Source organism: Leptosomus discolor, chromosome 18, assembly GCF_034619465.1.
Source record: "Leptosomus discolor isolate bLepDis1 chromosome 18, bLepDis1.hap2, whole genome shotgun sequence".
Taxonomy (NCBI): Eukaryota; Metazoa; Chordata; class Aves; order Leptosomiformes; family Leptosomidae; genus Leptosomus; species Leptosomus discolor.
Window position 1 is genome coordinate 2,880,646 of NC_141408.1, and position 22,515 is coordinate 2,903,160.

Consider the following 22,515-nt stretch of genomic DNA (forward strand, 5'->3'; position numbering starts at 1 on the left):
ATCCAGCCTGAACTGACTTTCCACACAGTAATATCTGGAAGAATTAGTGTCATGGAAAAGGCTGCTTTGGCATCCTTGGAATCCAGGTGACCTGTGTTACCTGCTGCTTTTGTTAGTAGTAGCTCTGTCTTTCTAGCTTGGATCCACTGGGCTAAATTGGTGCTTTCCCATTTCTGCCACTGTCTGCCACAGCACTTGGGCTGCCCTACAGTCTGCTGTTTTCTCATTGCGTTCGCAGGAAGCAGGCGATGATGAGCAAAAGTTAACGAGTCTGGGCAGAATTCCGAGCGGAGTTAGTTTTTTCTTGCAGGCACGAATCTGGTCTCTTCAAATATCTTTTCGTCCCAGTTATGTAATAGTTGCCTCTGAGAAACAGACGCTACAGGGATGTGATTGAATGTTCTAGAAGTGGGAGAGCTGCGACGTGCAGCGTGGTTCTTGTTAACTGCTGCTTTGTGAGCAAGGTGTAGCCCATATCATTCGCTTGAGCGTTGTGGCTTTGCTTCTCATGGAAGCGTGTTCCCCATAAGGTCTGCCAGCTTCCACGTGCGGCTGTACCCGTTTTATGGTACCAACAGGCCGGGAAAGTTAAAAGTCACTCTTGAACTATCCCTAAAGCGAGACCCTGCTCTTCTCCCAAGAGGCTCAATTGTTTTGTCTTCTGCCAGGAGAGATTTTTGAACTGAAGGCTGAACTCAATAATGAAAAGAAAGAGAAGAGGAAAGAAGCTGTGAAGAAGGTTATTGCAGCCATGACTGTGGGGAAGGATGTCAGGTAAAAGGAACTTTTCTTGCACCTGTAGCAGCTCTGGTTGTCCTGGGACTCAGTCAGGTGTAGTGGCCCACATCTCCGTGGGACCACTCTGAGTTTGTCACCTGAGGCTGGCTGCGTCCTTGCCTGGGTTGTGCTTGAGTCACAGGTTTCTCAAGCTCCTTCCTGTTCCTGAGAGCAAAAGAAACAACCGTGTTCAGTGATGGTTTAGCTGGGTGCCAATAGCCCTTTTTGTTTGGAAACCCATCCAGAATTCAGCCGTTTTGCATGTTGCTCTATATGATGTTTTCTCACTGCCTGCTAGCCTGGGGTTTAGTGTTGGAAAGGTAGTTCCAAGAGTGTGTTTTAGCTGTGCTTGTCCCAGTATAAATTTAAGCTGCATCTTAAAATGAGTGATTTTTTAAATTGAACTTTTTCCTCATAGCGACTACAGGACGTGGTCATTTACCTTCTGCAGCACTGTCCCCAGTACTTTTTTCTGTCTTGCAGGCAAGGAGGAAAACTTGCTTGAGTGAATACTTTCTCCCTTCCAGCTTTTCCTGTTGCTGGAGTCTGCCCTAAAGTCGCGGTACTCCTGGATTTGTGGCAGTGTGGTCTGTTGCCACGGAAATTAGTATAAGGTTGCAAATGTAGCATCATGACTTCATCGAGGAATGAAGGAACAGATAAACTGGAAGGAAGAAAAACTGTTCTTTTGGGCCAACAGCACTTGCCCTTCACCTTTAGATCCCTACAGCATACCCGGGAGCTGCAGATATCTTTGTGTAACTTCCCGCAGCTTCTACAGATTGCTGCTTGAGATTTGAGTGAAACTCAGCTTGTCAGCATTTAAGATCCTAATTGCTCTAGCGTTTACTAGTCTGAAATTTGGCAGGTTCTTTAAGTGTCCTGCATTACCAAAACCTTTTTAAGTGAGTTTTCTTTTTCTTGTGGGTTGGTTTCCAGGCCTGGCATGGTAGAATTTTCTTGTTTGGTGAACTCCCCAGTTAAAACACCTTTAGGAACTTGCGTTAGTTTTCATGTGTTCCAGAACCGACCTATGTTAAAGCCCTGGAAGAGATTAAATGATTATTATAAAAGCCATTGCAAACTGTTTTCAGAGGGAAGTTGACCTCTCGTTAGACAGCAGGCCGCTTAAAGCGGAGCTCTGTTTTTCCTGGCTTCCTTGGTAAGTTCCTGTCCCCTTTGCACACCCTGCAGTCTCACCGCTTTGTCTCTGTTCTTGCTTCCTGTTGTCTCTCCAGCTCGCTCTTTCCTGATGTGGTGAACTGCATGCAGACCGACAACCTGGAGCTGAAGAAGCTGGTCTACCTGTACCTGATGAACTATGCCAAAAGTCAGCCCGATATGGCCATCATGGCTGTCAACAGCTTTGTGAAGGTATCTTGCTCCCCTGGCTCATCAGAAAACAGTCCAGCACAGTGGCTGTCACCATGTCTCCTGTGTCTGTGAGCTGCTGTTTATCCCTGTCCCTGGGCTGGGGGTGCTTGCAGAGGAGCATGCTGAACCCCATAGGTCTGGGCCGTCTCTCTCACTTGCTGCTGCTAGTCACTGCCAAGGACATGACTTCAGCACCCCTGTAAGTGGTTATGAGAGAGCCTGCGCCAGGGAAAGCTGTGTCTGTTTTTTGACTGATTGTCGTTAAAGACCAACTTCTGGTGTTGGGTAACAGATTTCATATTGTTCATCTTCCAGCCTTTGTAGTATCTCTGATATATGGGTGTCTACTTCTTGTTTGAATGTTTTGGCTGTGCTCTCTGTGGAAAACCTGTATCTCTGGTGAAACTGAAAGACAGTTCACTGGAAAAAATAACAGCCTGAGCGCTGTCTTGCCTTTAATTCTATTGCCAAGTTGCCTCTCCTTATCTAGGAAATGTTATTTCAGTCCCACTTTAAATTAAAATCTGGTGCTTAGAAAAAATTTGGGACTCCTCCTAGAGTATTATAAAATCTGAGACACTGGGGAATCTGATCATGTTTTAAGTTTCTGTTGTGGTGCCTGAGGCTGAAAGAGGTGAGAAGACCTAGGCTGAGAGCAGCTCTGCTCTTCTGGCCAGGGAACATGTCACTCTCTTCCAGTCTGGAAAGAATATTGTTGTCTGTGTTATCTTTAAAGTGTAATTCTGTTAGAGCAGACTAACAAATAAATGTGGTATTTTCCAGTTTCATGCTTTTCCATGCAAGGAAATGTCTGCTGTCCCTTTTGGCAAGTTGAGGGACAAGGGTTAGTAAAGAGAAGGTCTTGACCTAAAGAGAAGGTCTGCCCTAGCTCAGCGCGTCACGCACGGTTCACATTCAAGGGGTGAATGCACTGGTGAGATGTGTCACTGCTCTCACTTGCTTTAGAAGTGATGCATTCAGGTGTGTTTTCAGCTGTAGGAAATTTAAAGAGTGGAAGGTAAATGTACCTTACGCTTTTGTAGGTCGTTCTGCAGCCATCCTTGCATAGGCCGATTTTGGAGGAGTGTTGCTCAGAGATGTAGATGGATTGAATGTATGGAAAATTATGTAGTCTTGAAGTATTATATCGCCTTCTGCTTTTTCTTTTTCCTCATCAGGAAAGCACCTCTAGACTAGCATTTGCTTAGCGCTTCACGTGTTGCAAGCTTAAGGGATGCTTGTGCCTAGAACCAATGGCCTGTGAGAGAGAGGCCTTGATGACTGTTGCATTGTGTTTAGTTGTTGACTTTTCCCATTATATTCTCTTGCTGCTTTAAACCAGTAAGACTGGAAACGAGTATATTACTTTAAAGTTACCTGTGGCTAGCTTTTGGGTGATGAGGGTGGCCTCTCTAGCTTAGCTGTAGCTGCTAGATGATGTTGAAAGAAGCTTTTGCCTGGGAGAACCAAGGGACACGGAGATCACAATTTTACAAGCCATCATAGCGTGAAAACGCCTTGAGATGGTGTAGAATGTTTCTGTGAACCAGAAAGCTCCACCTTTTATCCCTGATCTGAAAGAATTTCTTCTTTGTAGCATGTAATCGGAGAGAATGCTTTTTGCTTTAAAGAACAGCCTGATCCTGGCTGCAGGGAAGGTATCAGCCGCTAGTGGAGTAGATTTGTTCACTGCACGTTCTGTCCCATTTCAGGACTGTGAAGACCCAAACCCTCTCATCCGTGCTCTGGCTGTCCGTACAATGGGATGCATCAGGGTGGACAAGATCACAGAGTATTTGTGTGAGCCTCTTCGCAAGTGTCTGAAGGATGAAGACCCTTACGTACGAAAGACTGCGGCTGTCTGTGTGGCGAAGCTGCATGACATCAATGCCCAGATGGTGGAGGACCAAGGATTTCTGGATTCTCTGCGTGACCTGATTGCAGACTCCAATCCCATGGTAACGTATATGTCCTTCCAGTGCATTGCTTGACTTTGTAATGGGCAGATAACCAGAAACATGAAGGCTTTTTAATTACAACTGGTTCACCATGATGATTGCATTGGTTAGAGATCCCTTGTTGCCTCAGAAAACTGGAAATGCCTTCTAGTCTTAGGTCTGTTTGGGCTTTTGCCTGTTTCGCATGTCTTGAGTGCTGCAGCAACAGCTTAACTTCCTTGTCAGGTGAGTCAGAAGTGCAAGAAATATGTGATGCTGCTGCCTTGGTGACAGCTTGTAGCTATTGCTTTCCTGCAGGCTTTGGCTTTTCTTGGAGTAAGAGGTTGGACTAATTCATTCACTAAGGCAGATAAATCCACTGGCCTGTAATGAGTGGAGAAAATCAATGCTTATGTTTTTAATAAAGTTAAATGAGTCATCAGAGCAGAGGTGGAGATCAAGACCAAGAATTTCACAGGAGTAAATTACCTACTAAATCAGTATTTTATCACAGTTGATGAAGGGTCCGTTTCCGCACCAGGAATCTTCCACTATTACTTTGCAACTAAAAGATGGTGGCCAATGGATTGAAGTTCCCCGCTGCATAATCCTTTCATTCCATATTTTTTCCTGTGATATACTGGAATCCAGTGAGCATACTGATATTGTAACTCCTAGCAGGAAAGAAAACTTCTGCATCTCAGTTTAACTGAGAGTTTAAGGGTGTGATTGCTACTTTTCTAGCTCTTTTAGAGCGCAGTTCTAATTTGACTGTGCTTAAAGACATAATTTCACGTTATTAGGTCTAACAGCTCTTTCTGTGGTGCACGAACCAAACCATATAGAGCATATTGCTGTCCCGTGGCAGCTGTCTTTGGGCAGGTTTGGATAAATAAGTGGAGGTGGTGAGGTACCATCCCCTTTAGTAGGAGAGGGAAGGCTGCTAATTGCTTTTCTTACGGCTTTCGAGGTACAGTGAAGCTAGAGGTGTCTGACTTTCACAGGCATGAGTCTGTGAGCGGTGGTGCCTGTCAGAAGGTAGAGGCCCTGTTGCCTCTGCTACTTGGCTTTTTTTACAAGCTGTTCCCTCTGTATGCCTCCCTGATTATTTTTTTTATACTAGGTTTCTGCATGAATATTGATGACTACTTGAAGTTGCTCTCTCTGTCTAGGCAATTTTGAGGCATATAGGGGAACAGCTACTTTTTTAATTTAATGTTGAGGGTGTTCCTTGCAGCCTCTGAAAGTACTTGATTGGGCTGCTTTAGTTCCACTTAAGTGCTGGCCCCTGGCATTCACTAGCTCACGGGCAACGGTGGAGTGTGCTGTGCACAGGGATGTAGCCTGCTCTTCTCCTAGCCTTGGTTCCAACCCTTTAATTTTCTTCTGCTGATTACAGCTGCATGGATATGAGTTGAAGAGCTCGGGCTGAAAAGATGTTGTACTTCAGGAGAAATTAAGGTTTTGGTTGCCCTTTCTGCTTGTGGATCTCTATGGAACTGACTGTTTTGGTAAATGAGCCGTTGGCTGTTAGGAGAACACTGATGTCTGTTCCAAAAGTACTTAATAGTGACTTAAATGGATGGAGAGAAGAGGAGAAATACCAAAGGGCGGTGTATGCTCCCTTTGTTAAATAAACAACCAAAAGTAGCATAGGGATTCCTAATAAACCATCAGTACAACTAATGAGCTCCTTGATGGTACTGAGGGTGGGCTGGGACAGCAAAACCTTTGCAGTTGCTGCAGTTGCTTGCAGCTCTCCAGCTGCTGGAGCTGTGCGGGATCACAGTACCTGCCTCATGTTGTACTCACCTGCTCTTCCCGAAGCTGAGGGTTCACAGCAGGAGAATGCAGTTCAGAGGAGTGATGAAGAGGAGAGGCCTGTGGTGTGTTTTCAGATCTGCAGGCTTTGGGAGCATCACGTGGCTGGTGTTCCATGTACTGGTTTATCAGGTTTTGCTGTAGACAGAATGTTATATTCTTGCTTTTTAAGGGTGCATGGGAAGATATTTTACCAAGTTTGGGGCTCTTACAGCTGCTGACTTAATGCAATATTTAATCTGGTTACTGTTTTTAGTAGATACAGACATTCCTTCTAGTTCAGTTTATTGCTTTGGTCGCCTTTGAATTTCATGCCTTTGTGGCACAGTGATTCCCTTAAAAGTACAGGAGCTATCCACCTCTAATTAAGGTTTGTCTTCCTAGTCAAACCATCTAGCTCATTGCTGCTTTCTCCATGTGAAACTCCAGTGGGAGATCCTGATGACCAGGAGCTATGATTGCCAGATAAGTTATATTTGTGTGCAAGCTGCTATTTCTTAAGGTATTTCTCCATGATCAGGTGGAATGCAGTGCTGTCTGAAAGCAATTTTTCGGTAAAATCTATGTATCAGTATCGGCTATCAAAAGAAAGATTACTGAAAAGAATGATACAGGTGGATTTATCCTTATGGCCTATTCCTCTGTAAATGGTGCATTGCAATCATTGCAACCTGTTAGCTAAACTCATTCATATTTGTATTATAAATGTTTCACCTTCCTTGTGGAAGTCGGCAACATTAAACGCTTAATGAAGCCGAGTTTTGTAGGCAGGAAATCCACGCTTTTTCTCTCTTCTGAGAAATGAGGATTTTGAGCAGGGGCTAAAAAACTCCCGTTGAAAAATAGTCTCCAAGATGGGTTTTATTATGGTTTTGTAATTGGCTGCCTCTAGCACATGAGCAAGCACTAAGCACTCTAGCTGGGTGCTGGGTAGAGTAGCAACTCCATCTGCGGCTTGCTAATTGCCTTGTTGTGCAGAGATCAGGGTGCGTGTTTCTGTCAGCTCATCGCCTCATCATAACGATGGCTGATGGAGTTGGAGGTGACCTTGTCAGAAACATTTGGGGTTTGAGGGTTTTTTTTTTTCATGTTTTTGGACTAATAACTTATCATTATGGAATCATGTGAACAGAAACTGGAGAAGTTCAGGGCACTGCTTTGAAGTCCTGTTGCGGTGCCGTAGGTGCACGGCCAAGGTGCTTTCCCCCTTTATCTGGGCTTTTTGTTGTCAGGATCTGGCCTTCGTTCAAATACAGTGATCTTTTGAACGGGCATAGGATTGCGCCCTTGCAGGTGAGCTGGCTGTAGTTGTGATTAAAGGACTGACACCCGAGTCTGGCAGGTCACTGGCTTTTCCTGAAAAATCTCTGGTAGCTTTGCAGTTCCTCTTGGAGGAAGGAATTCAAACTTCTAATTGCATGTGTATGGGTATGGATGTATATGGCAAGTTACCAGATGGGTTGGTGGCTTACTGCGTTTCAGCTGAGTTATCTGAGATGCCTTCCCTTGTGTAGGCCATGGGCCAATAATGCGTGCAAGGGCATGGTTCAGTTACTGGGTGGTTACACTGCAGGAGTTTGATGGTGGACGGAGGCTTTAATCTTGTTTTACAGATGGGCCTAAAGTGCTTGTGGCTGCCCTTTGTCGCTTGGGATCCATAGAGGGAACCCTCATTTCTTCCCAGAGCTGTCTTAGGGCAAACTCTTCTCCTTTTTTTCTGTGCGTTTCCTTGCGTGAGGCTCAGCAGAACCAGGTCTGGATGAATATAAAGCTAAGGCCTGGCTGCTTTGGGCTGTCCGTGTGGTGCTGGACTTACTCTCGGTCCTCAGGGATTTTCTTGCTTTGGTATAGTGCAACTTGGAAAGCGTGTCCTCCCATAATCCTCGTGTTCTAACAAAATACAATTTCAGTATGACATCTCAGGATTTTTGAGTACTCCTGCTCACACCGAGGATGGCAGATTGCTGCAGAACACCGTTCACACCCAGCAACAGCCGTAGATAAGTGGGGTGAGCAAGGTAGGTCTGTTATACACCTACTGCCGGCCAGAGGATCTCTGAAGTCTTGAACAAACTTTTTTTTTTCCTTTTTCTTGATACTGTCTTGTTCTGACATTTGTGAATCAGACCTAATGACTGCTCATCCTTGGAGCATTGCAGGTACTGAGCCCTGGTGATGAAGAGCAGGACCAGGAGATGGCAGCAGTTTAAAGCAGAACCAAAGCTGTTGATCTTTAGACACCTTATTTTGTAGCTAGTTCCCTCCTGGCTTTTATCACTGCACTTGGTTTTCTTCAGGGATGTAAATACTAGTAGAAAAACATAAGAGGAAAACTGTCTTAAGCCTTACTGGTCTTTTAATGTTTGAATGGAACAACCTTTCTCCAAATATTTTCAGTCATTGACCTTCTGGGGTAACTTTTAACCCATGGAGTAGTTTTCTTGTCAATCTGCCCGTTATCCACATGGCTTGAGTTAGATTGATCACCTTCTGCCAGTTCTTTTCTAGGTGCTGTTGGGTTTCTAATTCCTTCTTGTAGCGTTAGTTCTTCCTCGTATTCTGCTTTGTCACTGTGGTGCACTGGATCAGAGCTTTCGCAGGTGTGGCTGTCCTGCTCCTGTGTTTTCGTGGGCTGTATAGCCGTAGCACTTGTCATGTGTTATGTCATGTTTTATGCCATCTACACCTCACAGTTTATTGGGAGAAACACTGTTGTGAATCAAGACGGAGTAAACTGAGGTCAGATAAGAAGCTGATCAGTAAATCCACCAGGTGTGTGGAATATAATTAACCTCTTTTGTTGTGCCTGGGTTGTTTTTTTTTACCTTTAGCATTAATGTGCACTAAGAAGAGAATCTATTGAGATCTGACACAAGAGGTGTTGAGGTCCATCTTGATCTAATGGAATTCCCTCTAGCAGTATTGAGTTTCTACAGTTCACAGACTAGGCTAAAAACCTGTTGATAGAACTCACAGTGCTCTCTTGTCCTTTCTGCTGTGACTGCAAGCCATGTAGGAGGTTCTTCTGCCAGCCAAAACTCCAGAGTGTATGTTTGGGCTTCCTGGATGACCTTGTGGAAGCAAAAGGTCCTCCTTTTGTCCTTTTTCCTACTAGTTGGCAGGCAGTATGTCTTTCTGAGATCATGTCCTGAGGAATAAGCTTGTTTAGAAACAGGAGGAGCTTTTTTTCTCCTGGGCTGTCCTCCGCTGTGTACTTTGCAGGAATTTTACCCCTCTCTGTGTACTAAAGCTGAGAAATTAACTTCTGGCTGAGGAACTTTTGGTGGTTCTCTGAGTCGCAAAAGGACTTCGTGGGAGGCAGTCTGGAACGTGGGACTTCTCCTATGCAGCAGGGAGTGGAACACCACCTTCATCATGGGCACAGGAAAGCACTCGATCCTCATGGGGAGACTTGGACTGCTCTCTCCCAACTGTGTGTTTTCCCCTCTGCAGCTGGTGTTTATGTGGTGCAAGGAGTGAACCGCCACTGCTGGATGGGTTCATGATTCCTGCTCAAGGAGGCTGTAAGGACTTGAAAATTCACACCCTAGTATGGAGCTGAATATTGCTAGGAGCTGTGGGCTGAGCCCCTGCAGCATGTTGTCAGCCTGGGGCTGCCTCCAAGATAACCTGGCTGCCCCACTGCCCCAAAAATATCCCTCTTTTCAACCTGGGTGTTGTAGAATGAAGTCCCCTAACCATGTCTGTGTTGGTCCTGTGTGTGGTTTGGGGTTTTTTTTTAATCTGTTTGTGTTGCAGGAGGAGGTCATCTTTTCTCCTGGGAGACGCTTGATGGCATTTGTAGGCATCAGTAGGTGGAATTTGTTTACCCATTGTCAGAAATATTACAGTGAATAAGACCCTTGCCTAGGGGCTGATGAAGAGTGGTGGCTTCACTTCAGGGTTCTTTAATGGATGTTCCTGCTGTTCACATGAGGCTGCCCAGGAGGGAGAGCAGCACTGTTTGCGAAGTGAGCGGACAGCTGGCAGCAGCAAGCTGGAAATGGAATCGGTGGAGGTTGTGGAGGAGCCTGTGTAAAACAGCGGCTGTGTTAACGTACGTGGTGGGGTGCTTGAAAGAGGCAGTGTGGGAGGTTGCCAGGCGGGTTCAGAAGCTTGAGTGTCTGTGGTGCAGCAGTTGGACTGCAAAGATGTAAGCTGGGGGAGAAGGAAGAGCTGCTGTCTGCAAGTGATGGCACGGCTGACCCCGCTTGCGCTGCCTGCGGAAGCGCGGGTTTGGCTTTGGGCTGAGCTCCTGCAACTGCTGCTGGAGTCTGACTTACTGAGTAGGTAGTTTTTTCTCCAGGTTGTCATCCTGAACAGGTCTGAGGGAATTTTAAGCCTTTATGTGGGACCCGATTTGGTTGGTTGGTTGGTTTTGGTATGCTTGCGGCTGAGAGATGCTGGTCTGGAGCACTTTCTGTAGAAGCTGTGCTTTTCCCTGTTGGTTGAATACTGGCATTGTGGCAGAGAGATGCAACAAGTTTGTATGATAATGCATGAATTTCTATGACGACTCAGAGTCCATCCTCCCAGCCCCTTAGTTATAAAGCTTAATTGACAAATTCATCCATCAGAAACCAGTCTCCTTCTAATTACTGCTACCAGTATGTGTCCAGTTTCCAAAGCGTTAGTCGTGCTGAATAGATCGTTACAGGATCTCTAATATCAGTCAGGGTGCTGTGGAATTTTGTTGACACATGCCTAGATGTTACATTTTCAATCAGAACAGACATTTCTAGCTTTTGGCAAACACCATTTGTCAAAAAACGCTGTAGCTACGATGTTTTGTAACTCTGCACCCCCCTTTCTATGTTTTTGTGATGCTTAGCTGGAGACTTTTTTCTAAATAGCTGCTTGGATCAGAGACAGCCCTGTTTGCCACTGGGTGGTGCCAGTGAGAACCTCTGCAAGAAAAATTGCAAAGGCCTTTACAAAAAAAAACCCAACCCAAAACCCGCAAAAGAAACCTTCCTGGTGTGTGATAGGTGCCTGATCCAGGCTGGGATCAGGCCCCAGCGCTTTCTGGAAGAAGCATAGCAGGCTGCAGAGCCTCGGTGCCTCAGCTTAGTTTCCTGCACTGAGGGGGCTCAGCTGTACCAGGAGAAGACCTTTGTGTTAGAGCCATCCCTGAACAGCTTCTTGCCACCTACCGCAATGGGTTCAGCAGCTGGGGGAAGTATGGTTTTCTGTCTTAAAGCTAACACATTCTGGTTTTGCAAGGACAGGAGGAGCGGTGCTTGTCTGCCACAAAGTGGCATTTTTCTGCACTGCATAGTAGGAGCAGGGAAGTGCAAAAACCCGTTAGGGCGAGCATGCCATGGGAAGCATAACGCTTTGACTTCCCTTTCGTTGCCACCTCCAGAAAAATGCATCCCCCTCGCTAAAAGCAAGCAGGAGGTCTTCCCCACACAGGCAATTTTCAGGACATGTCAGGACATTGATCGCTTATTCAGGAGTGTGGTTTCAGACTTTAGGTGCTAAAGTACAACCTCCTGGAATGGAATTCGTGGAAGATGAATGACTTACCCAGAGTGCTGGAAATCTGTCACAATTAAGGCTTAACAGGGGAGTCGTTACTTCTCGAGAGTATGCATCGACTGGGGATGTGCTAGTTTCCCAGAGCTTTAATTTAAAGCCATATATGTTGCGTGCATTAACAGCATGAGAGGTTCATGTAGGCTCTCTGTCTTGCCTGACTGGGCCATTTTAATTGTTCATAGGTCGTTTCTAGGGAAGCAAAGTAAAGGAGGCTTGAGATGAAATGTAATATGAACAGAAGTAGGGGTCATGTACTCTGGGGAGAGAGCTTGTCTGCGTTAGCACTTGTTAGGGACCTTTCAGGCACACAGGATCGTCAGTGAATATGAAAATGAGTGGCCCTGTGAAATACGCATCTGTGTGGATGCCCCTAATATCCCATCTGGGAGTCTGTGCTTAATGACACGAGCATACCATGCAAGCTCAGAGTGCTCTTTGAAAATGTCACCACCTCTCCGTTCTCGAAAACATCACGTGGTACCTGGCTCTCTTGAGGGTAGGAGCCTCCAGCGATGTGGAGAAGGCTGCCTTTCCTCAGCATCTTTTCAGAGACCCTTAATTTTTCCTCCTTTTCTTCATTTTCTCCTCATTTTAATGGGATAGTGAGCCAGAAGTTCCTGTTTCAAGCAGCAGAACATTGTATTTCATTAGCTCCATTACACACTTGGTTTAATTTCCAATTAGCCTGGGATGCTAGCAAAATAATCTGATTGCTTTGGCTGTTTGGTGTTCTAGATCTGCCTAGCTTCCCTCCTGTCCCCCCACCCCCTGCAAAGCTTTTCCATGTGGGTTGGTAGGCAGACACTCAGGTTTTCACCCACCCCCTTTCCTCCTTGTTAATGTATTTTATACCGTTTGCTCTGAGCTAAAGGTTTGAGCTGCCAGAAGGAATAACTGGCAAATCAGTGTTCCTACCTCTGCAGCTCTCCGTGAGGTCGGATCTGGTCTCTCTGGCTGCAGAGGGGGTTTGTCTGTAGGTGGGTTTAAAAATGTTGGGTTCTTGGTAAATCTGTAATGTAGTTTAAGTGCAAGGTTTTGGTTGAGGTTTTTTTTTTGATAAGAGCGTGTGAGATTTAGTTATCCTCATCCCAATAACACTTCTCAGAGAGTCTAAATTCGTTGGGAAATTCCAGCCAAAAAGCAAGTTTATTGTCATTCGGCTCAACTGCGCTCTAACGGGGTGTTGCTGTGACTGCATTTGAATAATGTTGAAATGTACCCAGGGTGAACTGATTTACATCAGGAAACCAGGGATCTGCCATTATTATTATTAAATCTTCCGTCTGCCCTGCATTTGTACTTTCTAGATGGTTTTTTTAGGTTGATTCTCATTGGTTGGTAGCTGTTAGCTTAAAGACTGTATTCTTAATTGCAAGTCAAGTGAGGCGTTTTGCCACGGAATTAACTTACAAGTTTAAGCTTTTAAAAGCTTTTCCTGTTCATTAATTGTTTGGGCTTACATATCTTTGGCTAGCGGGTTGACCTCAGGGGTTTTTTTCATTATTTTTGAGAACTAAAGGCTCTATTAGATGTTAGCTTCTTGTCCTTTTAGTCTGCTTCTTCCAGTCTGTGAAATAAGTTATACAACTCCTGGTTGCGCTCTCATCAAAATGAACTTGTCGCACGTTTTGAAAAGCAGAGAACACTTTGCTTCCTAAAGAAGCTTGTGGCTTTTTTTCCTCAGCCGAGGTATGGCATTGGCTATGAAACTTGTCCAGTTCCGTGGAGCACTTTGTCCTATACCACTTATAAAGCTTCAGCTTTACTTTGAATGTGTCCCCAGCAAGTACCTCATCATTGTGATTTATTTTCAAGGGGACAAAACCAATCTGTTGTGTAACTTACTTTATCACAGTGTACCTTGTCCTTGCTGTTCAGTGCAGTTGGACTTCACTGTCTTGTGTTGCTTTGTTAAGGAAGACGTATCAACCGAGTTGAAGCCTTAAGGTTCAGCTTTGATGTTGTAGAATTTCTTTGACCAAAACATCTTTCTAAATACGATGACACCTATGTGACTGCCACAGTATATACTAGATTACCAGGTGATATAATACTTGAATTGGTGTTGACTGGTTCTTAATGGACTTTTCTTCCATACCTGAGTGATAACTGTTAGTATCCCAAACTGAGGACAACGCTTCAGTCTTTGTTTACGTGTTTCCTAAGCCATCACTGAGTGAGAGCTGTCAGCAAAGTAGGAGTCGTCGTGTACTGGAATGAAACCAGTGCCGGCTTGTATCGCTCTCTGTTCCTGTCTCACAGTGAAGCCGGTGGCGGTGCCAATGAAGAGAGGTGAGCGTGTGTACTTGAACCAGTGTTTATGTTGGACTGGTTCCTGAAATCTGTTTTCATTTCAACTGTGCTGCGGCCTTGAAGATGCTAATTATTTTTGTTGGCATACCATAACGTATCAATATGTTCAGTGTGAATCGCCAGCAAGTACTTTTTTAAAAATAAATGTTGCTTAAAGTTTGAAGATATTCCCCATCCCTTCCCTTACTCCCTTTTGCTTCATTTATCTTCTTGTCACCCTGTTGACAGCAGCACTGTTCTGCTAAGGTAGAGGGTGAGGACCAGCTTTAATTGTGGACTCTCAGATTGTAGATCCCAGTGTGTCTGGCAGAACTGAACTGCCACCAAATGTTTCACAGCGCCTTCTCATCCTTTTTTTGTAACACCCAAGGAAACCACAGCCCATGCTCCTAAATGCATCTTGCCATCTGACCCTCTTCCTCACGGGTGATTTTAATGAACATCTGACATCTAGTGGGTTCCACGTAGCATCTCATCCTCAGCTTTGATTTGGACACTTGCGTTTATGCTGCCGTGTTAGTTCCTGAAAAGAGTCCGGAAAGATTCTAAAAGCGAGACCTGGTTCACAGTCAGGTCTCTGGGTTGGAGCTACTGTACCAGAGAGCCCACGGTAACAGCATTTCTGTGTGTCCTTTGCCCGTGGCAAACTCCAAGTGATAGACTTGTCTTGCTCTGCAAGGAGAGGAACTTAAAGCGCAGCTGCTTTGACTCGTGCTTGCCCCAGGGTTTGGGGCACCCACATGGCCCAATTACTGCAGCTAGTGCCCGGCAGCGTGAGTGCGCTTGCCAGAGCTCAGCCTGTTCCTTAGTACAACTTGACAGGTACCTTCCTGCGATGCTTTGGCTCTGTCACTTTTTTTTATGACTTCAAATTCTTTCTCCAAAGCCCTTGTTTCATTTTATAAGTGTTTTTTTCATAATGAGTTTGAACTTTTCGGTAGCTTTTATGATTTGTCTTCAGTTGTAAACTTCCAAAATATAGTGAAATTAAAACAGGCTTTATCTTCAGTTTTATGCTGTGTCACATTAACCATTCAGGAATTAGGCAAATTAAATAACGGGAAGAATAAGCAGCATATTCTAATAAGTTACTCATTAAAACAGTGTGAGAAGACAGCAGTTCTGATTGCTAATGATTTTGGTGACAGAAGGCTCATTCAACTAATGAAATTCATAAAATCTTGGATCAAAATCCTGTCTCTGACCTCTAGGTGTGAAATGCAAAACAATCAACTTTACTGTGCTTGTGCGATGACTTTGGAATATATTGGTTTAATGACAAGCAGTGATGGGAACAAGGCAGAGAATTTTTTGGTTGTGCTGTTCTTGTTTTCAGTGTACTGCATCAAAAGCATCTTTAGTCATCCAGAGAATCAGACTATTTTAGATAAGATGTTTCTTTGCCTTAATCCCATAGAAAATAATGCTATAAATCTTCATTTTAGCAGGTACATACTGTGAGTTGGGCTGGACATGATATGCATTGTAAAACATCTTGAAAATGCCTTTTCTTAGGGTATATCAGTCTTGTATGTTAAACTCAGGCTTAAATCCCTTTTCTAGTTAGTTAAAAAATTAAAGACTTTTGTCTCATCTGCAGATTTTCTATTTTGTCTGTATATTCTGCAACTTTTCTATTTTAAAAATCTTTGCATGGCATCTGTTAGAATAACTGTTGAACTTGAGTATGGAACTAAGAATTAGAAATTGGTGTTGCACTCCACTTCTCGCTCTTGTCAAGCTGGACCCTGGACCTCCTCTCTGCTTCCTTTTGTCCATACTTACAGAAGAGAAGACCTTATATCATCTTCAATGTAGCAAGAATATTTTGAGTGATGAGTTGTGCTGGAGTGCTTGCTTTAAGGGGACGCTGTAAAGCAGACGAATGGATGCTGTGGAGACTGTTTGGAATTGAAATATGTGCTATTAAAAAATTTAGCAGGAGTTGCTCGTTTTAGGGAAACTGTGTGTTCGCTTTCAAACTGGGTGACCTGACAGTGTTTCTACAGAGCTGAAGGCTGCCTGGCACCTGACATCTCCTCTTACTGAGGAGACAGTTCTTCTTGCTTCTCAGCTCGCATTAAGCAGTGTGCCGTGGGACTGCCAAGGGGAAGTCAGGCAAGAGGCATCCGTTCCTGAATGAGCAGGGCAATTAGAGTCTTTGAGATCTTGACTGTATCAGTTGAGCATCTCCTGAAAGTGGGGGGAGATGACACCTATTTGAAGCAAGCCGGGGTGGAAGTCTGGAGCCTGCAGGAAGGTGAGATGTTCTAGTTCCATGTGGACACTCTTTGATGCCATCTCTGGCTCCCTCCAGAGTAAAGTCTCTTGTGAGGTTCTGGTCCTAGGTCCCCATTCTGTCCAGAGTCAACGTTAACTTTTGTTTCTCTTCAACAAGAATACTTTCAAGTTGTAATTTCTCTAGCAAAATGCTCTTTGCACTCATGCGGGCGTTTCATGTTTCCTGTGTGTGTTAGCAGCCCCCTTCTGCTGTGCTGCTGTTCTTTCACTTCCTCCCCACGAGACTCCTCAAATTTTGGGAAAGAGCAAGGTTACAGTCAGGCTTTGGGCTCTCCAGGTTGTTTGTGAGGTTGTACTGGGTCCCTGAAGGCTCAGATGACTGACGTGGTGGCTGCTGCTCAGCAGCTGATAGCACGCACCGGGATCTCCGTGTTTGTTTCCCCCATATAACCCATAGTAAGCCCAGGTTAGTCCTTACCAAGGCACTGATGGCATGTGAGCAAAGGATGCGTCTTCTTGTCTCTTCTCCCAGGTGGTAGCGAACGCTGTGGCTGCCTTGTCGGAAATCAGTGAATCGCATCCCAACAGCAACCTGCTGGATTTGAACCCTCAGAACATTAACAAGCTGCTGACAGCTTTGAATGAGTGCACGGAGTGGGGCCAGATCTTCATCCTGGACTGTCTGTCCAACTACAACCCCAAGGATGATCGCGAAGCTCAGAGGTATGGTTGTTCCTGCTCTCTGCATGGGCCACTTGGTTTCTTTGGTAGCAGGGTGCTTGCAGGCTTCTGGCAGTGTTACAGCTCTGGAAAGGGCCTGTGGTAGCAGGGGTCTCGGGTGGGGTCTGTAACAGCACAAATAAGACTTGAAGTAAGAGACGTTTAAAAGGGAAGCAACTTTTGGTAGTTTGGGCTGGTGCTGGAAACCTGCCCCTTCCCTTTGCAGAACGACTTTCTCTGATTATCGTTAGCTGCTTTTTTTACACTTTTTTCCATCTAAAAGGCCAGTTCTTGTGGGAACTGGCCCTACTAAGAAGGGATCAGCCCAAGACCAAAGCTGTAACAATGGAGGCACTGTTTGGAGGATTTTCTGGTTTAAAGCAGAACTTTCAAATCTGGTTTTGCTACTTTGAGAGGCAAGAAGCCCTTTCAGGTTTGGGGGCTTCCAAAGTACTACAGGTCTGAGACTGGAATACTTTTTCCAACTAAAAACTAGTCTGTGATATGATAGAACTGAAAATAAAGGTAAGAAACTATTTTTCTTATCACTCCAAATTCACCCTTCTGCTTTTACCTTTAGCTGCAGTGACTAAACCTAAATGCAAAGACCTTAGGGTTTAGGTAGTGCAATGTTGCGTTGTGCACTTCAAACCTCTTCCTCATCTGTGTCCAGAATCACAAGAAGTCAGCTTCTGTACCCAAGAGAGCAAGGAACCAGCAAGAAAAATTACTTGGAACAGGGGAATTCTCAGACTTGATATATTTCATGTGGATGATGTGGGGAGTGGAAGGGGCACAAGCCCACATACAAAATCCTGGGCAGGCCTTTTCGAATTGGATGGGTTTCTTCATTGACTGTTTTTTGAGGCACCACAGATAATCCACTTTTTAAAAAAAGCCTGCCAGTAATCTTGCCAAGTTGTTGAGGTTTTTTTTCACCTCTCTCACCCTTGTGTTCTGTTTCTGTGCCAGAAGCAGCTATTAATGAGCGCTAGCAAACTGCAGAGATCTCTAGGGTGTCAGGCCAGTATTACCCTACCTTTGTCAGAAAGGGACCACTAGATTGAGCAACTGTGAACATGTCCCAGTTCCTCATCTGTAATTCCTCTCAAGAGTGGTGTATAAAACTGGATGGGCAATAACTTTGTGTGGAGTTTGACTCTCGGAGCCTGCCTTATTTCATGTAGGAGAATGACAGCACCTAGTTTTGTATAGACTTCTCCTTGACAGCATGAGGAAACAGGCACGGGGAGATGAAGCGGTGTTGGCAAGCCGGGTGACCTTGGGCAGACTGTCCCCAACTCTCACTTGGAGTCCTCTGCTCTTCAGTTAGCCATGCTGCTTCCCTTCCAGGCTGGCTGAAAGCAAATCTTACAGGGAAGGGAACTTCAGGAGGCACAGATGGGAATAAGATTGTTCTGGGTTAGCAATATGCAGGAGGGGGTGGGAAGAAGTTTGACAGCTGCTGTAAGAAAGACCATATGAACCCAAACTTCCTTTCTGCTCGGGAGGAGTTGTTTAGAATGCTGTTGATGATAGGATCCACTGAGGCAGGTGGTGAAGCTGCGACTTGGGAGGATATTTAGGTCACTTTTTCCTTATATCTTTAGAGTAACAGAAACCTTTCCTTTTTTTTTTTTTTTTTTGGAAACAAATATCAGCACCCCCGCCCCCCCCCCCCCAAGCAAGCCAGAAGTGTGTATCGCCTCTGAATGATTATATGGGGGCTAACGTGTTTTTCTGATAGCTGTTTTGTTAAAGTTGTATTTGTAATTGATTGACAAGATCACAGAAATAGAGAATGCCACCAGGCAAAGGCAGACAGCACTAATAGCTGAACATGCGTTGGGACTGTAATGCTGAGAGCTGGAAGAGTTCCTGAGCTAACTGTGGTGGGAGAGAAGCTTGAAGCTGTGGAAGAAGTTGTTCTTGTTTGCTTCCTGCTGTGTGCAGGAAAGCAGGACTTTGCCTGTTCTTTGTGAACAAAAGCAAATCAAAGTGGTGTCTGAGAAGCTATCTTCAGCCGTGTACAGTCTCCTAAATTCAGATAAGATCCGAAATATTTGACATTCTGAAATAAATGTGAACCCTTTCTTACTCCTCTGTCTCCAGTATTTGTGAACGCGTGACCCCTCGGCTGTCTCATGCCAACTCAGCAGTGGTGCTGTCAGCAGTGAAGGTCCTGATGAAGTTTCTGGAACTTCTTCCCAAAGACTCTGACTATTACAACATGCTGCTGAAGAAACTTGCTCCTCCGCTGGTGACCCTGCTGTCTGGAGAGCCCGAAGTTCAGTATGTTGCCCTGAGAAACATCAACTTGATTGTGCAGAAAAGGTAAAGCCTCAGGGGGGTGTTATTCTTGGGTTGTTGAAGGGCATCTGGTTATCTCAGACCTTCACATATTTCCACACGCACAGAACTTCTTTTAATCCGGGTTCAGGTCCCTCGAGGGACGGATTAAACGGTCTCATGACTCTGGTAGCCTGAATTGATTTTCTTTACAGCATACTTGTGATACCAGTATCATACAGTATTTCTTTACATACCTCTCTCTTCTCCGCCTTTTTAAGAGCAGTGAAAAACTGCCCTCTCATGAGACTATAAATCAGATTGCAAGTAGGAAGGGGAGGGTGTAACTGTACAGTTCAGTGACCTGTAGAAACTCAGTGTGCCAATGGTATTCTCCTCAGCATAGAACCCCCAGGCTGGTGACATATTGATGTACAGTGGGTTGGTTTTTTCACCACTTCACTCCCATGTGCATGTTTAGATACTGCTGCTCCCTGCTGGAAAGGTGGGATAGGTTGGGTAACACTCTGTGATGGTGTTCAGGGCAGAGTTACTGTGCGCTAGCATCTTGCAAGTGAAAGCAGAAAATGAGTTTGTAGGTGGGTTTTGCATTGAGACCTGAAAACACCGTTGTCCGCTGACTGCAGTGGTTGGCTCAGCAGTTCAAATGGAGGAAGTAAAGATGTGGGCATGGTTAGAGAGACTTGAATTCTGCATTTTGATTCTAAACTTTCTTTTTTTCCAGCCTTCTAACTTTCTTAAAATTATTGTTGTCGTATGTTTATCTGCATGTCCTGGACACAAAGTGATACCACTCTGTTTCTTAGTGAATGTTTGAGTAGCTTTATAAACAAAAGATACCTTTGGTTAGGATAGAGCCCACTGTTGTTACCAGTCTTGAGTGAAATGATGTTATGTTTCCTCCAGGCCTGAAATCCTGAAGCAGGAAATCAAGGTGTTCTTTGTGAAGTACAACGACCCCATCTATGTCAAACTGGAGAAACTGGACATCATGATCCGCCTAGCTTCTCAAGCAAACATTGCCCAGGTCAGCTGAGGAACTTCTGGTGTGTTCTGCATCTGTTCTGGGGATGGAAAACCCTCTCCTGGTCCTTGTACGCAACTACTGCTGGTGGTGTCCTGGCTTTTAGGCATCGCTGTCCCTATAGCTCTTTGCAGCCACTCAGTGGGAGGTGTTGGAGTTTCCTCCATGATTTAAATGTTAATAGCATGGTATGTCTTGCATCGTGACCGTTAGGTAGATCTTGTTTTACAGATTACAATTCCAGGAGGAGAGCTGATGTCTCCTGTCAAATGAGTCACTGCTAGTGCTGAGGCTGGAATGAGAGGCTTGTTTCAAATGAGAGAGGTGTGCCTGTAACGGAGGCATTCAGAAATGCCAAACATTACTGAAGTGTGAATTTCAAGTGTATTAGTTAAATTGTTAAACCCTTGCACAGGCACTCTTCAGAGCTGAAATAACCTTTATTTTGCTTAACTTCCTTCCAGAGTGGAAATAGCACAAAACTGAAGCTAAACTGAATTGAGATTGCTGTACAGTGTAGATTGTCCTTGGATTTGATGTTGTTTTAATCCAAATTCTTTCTTAAAGGAAGTGTTCTCCAGTGCCACTCTGGCTACAAGGCCTAACACTAATGCAGAATGATTAATGCCTCTGGTTAGTGCTATTATTGTCCCATCCTAATTGTCACAGAGCAGTTTCATTTAATGTGACATTTTTAAGCAACTCTCTTCAGCTCTCTCCTCTAATGTTTTTTGGAACAGAGCAGGGTAATTCGTGCCCCTTTTGTGCTGGAGACATGGAAGACCCTTTAAAAATCAGTTTCTGTGAGAATGTATTCAGAATTTCCTATTTACTCTTGGTAGGCTCCATACTAATTTTAATGCATAGCGTTTAGATAATGCAGGTTGTTTGGATGAAAGGCAGTGGTGTCTGCAGGGCAGAGTATGGAGAGGCATTCCTAAAAACAACCCAAGCCTGTTAAGCAAAGGATCCTATCCAGGATCCAGGGCAGCAGGCTGGTTGCATCCAACTCGGACTCAGGCAGTGTTTGAAAAGCGTAAGCTACTAAACCCAAATGCTCCAAGTACTGTGCAACGTAGATCATCCAAGGAAATAATAAAACTTCAAAACACAGCTGTCCTGTCTACTCTCCTGTCTACTCCTTGCAGATTTATTTGTCTGCAGTCTGGCCCTTTGAGGCCTCTTTATCTTGTCATTGTTCTGGGCAATTTGCATCGAATAGAGCTTTTTCAAACAACTGTCTTTGTGCTGTTCACCTCTCCCTTGCAATCTGTTTGTGACATCATGATGAAATCCCTGATGTCATGTTTGACATGAGAAACTGAAACAAATGAGACTTTGAGGTAATATAAATTGCGTAGGGTCTTTCACTAAAATATTTTTTTCCTAAGCTAAGTGATTTGATTTTAAGACAAAGTAACTTTTTAGTTAGCAGTCTGTTAGATCCCAGCAGGTCCTGGTTTAAACTCTCATTCAGTTTCTGTAAGCAAAAAAAAACCTGACACCAAATAGTAAATCTTTTTCTTAAGAGGGGGAATCTCTTCACACTGTTATTAATCTCTACATAGGTGTTCCAGGGTCTCCTCAGATCTCCTCTGCATCCTCCTTTTGGATCCAGAGGTTCATCTCAGCACAGAAGAGGAGAGATCAAAAATGGTTGTTGCCCAGAGCTGTGCACACAGTGAATGTAGATCAAGTACAATAAACCGTACATAAAATCTGCATGTATGGATGACCCCTACTTCACCGTATTTTCACTGTAAGAAGGAATAGCAACATTTAAGTTTGGCAGGGCTGATTTTGCCCCAGCTTTTCTTCAGGGAAATGTGAAAATAATCTAGACCGAGCAGTCTTTTGGCTTTGGCGAGCCTAAACCAATTCATGCTGCCTGACCTAAACCAGTGGGTTTCAGAGTTGGAGATTGATTACAGAGTTTGACTGTGTCAGCTTTGAACGTGCGTGGCTAGCCGTGGAAGAATACGTCCTGCTCGTGTTCCTGTACTGAAGAAGCATCCCTTGTCAGAGTGGGGTGTTGTCTCTGTGTGACCCCAGGGACTCAGCGTGCGCTTTCTCCGCAGGTCCTGGCAGAGCTCAAGGAATACGCCACTGAGGTGGATGTTGACTTCGTGCGCAAGGCTGTCCGAGCAATTGGGCGCTGTGCCATCAAGGTTGAGGCAAGTAGCTAAATCTTGAGGTTTTCTGTGATTCTCTGTCTTCAGAAACAATGATGGGCTGTGCCATGTCGTTCCTCTTTGCTTCTGTGTTGGCAATCAAGTGACCTGGATACATCATGCTCATGGGCAAAGCCCTGGCTGAACAGTAGGACCTGTGAGCTCCAGTTGTGTACATCACAGGAGGGTGGTGTGCTCCTCTCAGACCTTAGCCTGCAGGCAGAGCAAGGCAGCTAAAGCATCCTTGATGGAATATCTTACTGTACTGGCTTCAATGGAACAATGA

The 22,515-nt window shown here is 44.7% G+C and overlaps 1 protein-coding gene across 3 annotated transcripts in view; it reads left to right on the forward strand.

The window, feature by feature from the left end:
* The window catches only part of AP2B1 (adaptor related protein complex 2 subunit beta 1), an 83,135-nt gene that overhangs the window by 5,695 nt on the left and 54,925 nt on the right, over nt 1–22,515 (forward strand). For all 3 annotated transcript variants that reach the window (XM_086475446.1, XM_086475445.1, XM_086475447.1), the window contains exons 3-9: nt 669–774; nt 2,016–2,151; nt 3,864–4,109; nt 16,537–16,727; nt 18,837–19,058; nt 19,941–20,061; nt 22,137–22,232. In XM_086475446.1, coding sequence (XP_086331572.1) covers nt 669–774; nt 2,016–2,151; nt 3,864–4,109; nt 16,537–16,727; nt 18,837–19,058; nt 19,941–20,061; nt 22,137–22,232 — 1,118 coding nt within the window. The remainder of the gene's footprint in view (nt 1–668; nt 775–2,015; nt 2,152–3,863; nt 4,110–16,536; nt 16,728–18,836; nt 19,059–19,940; nt 20,062–22,136; nt 22,233–22,515) is intronic.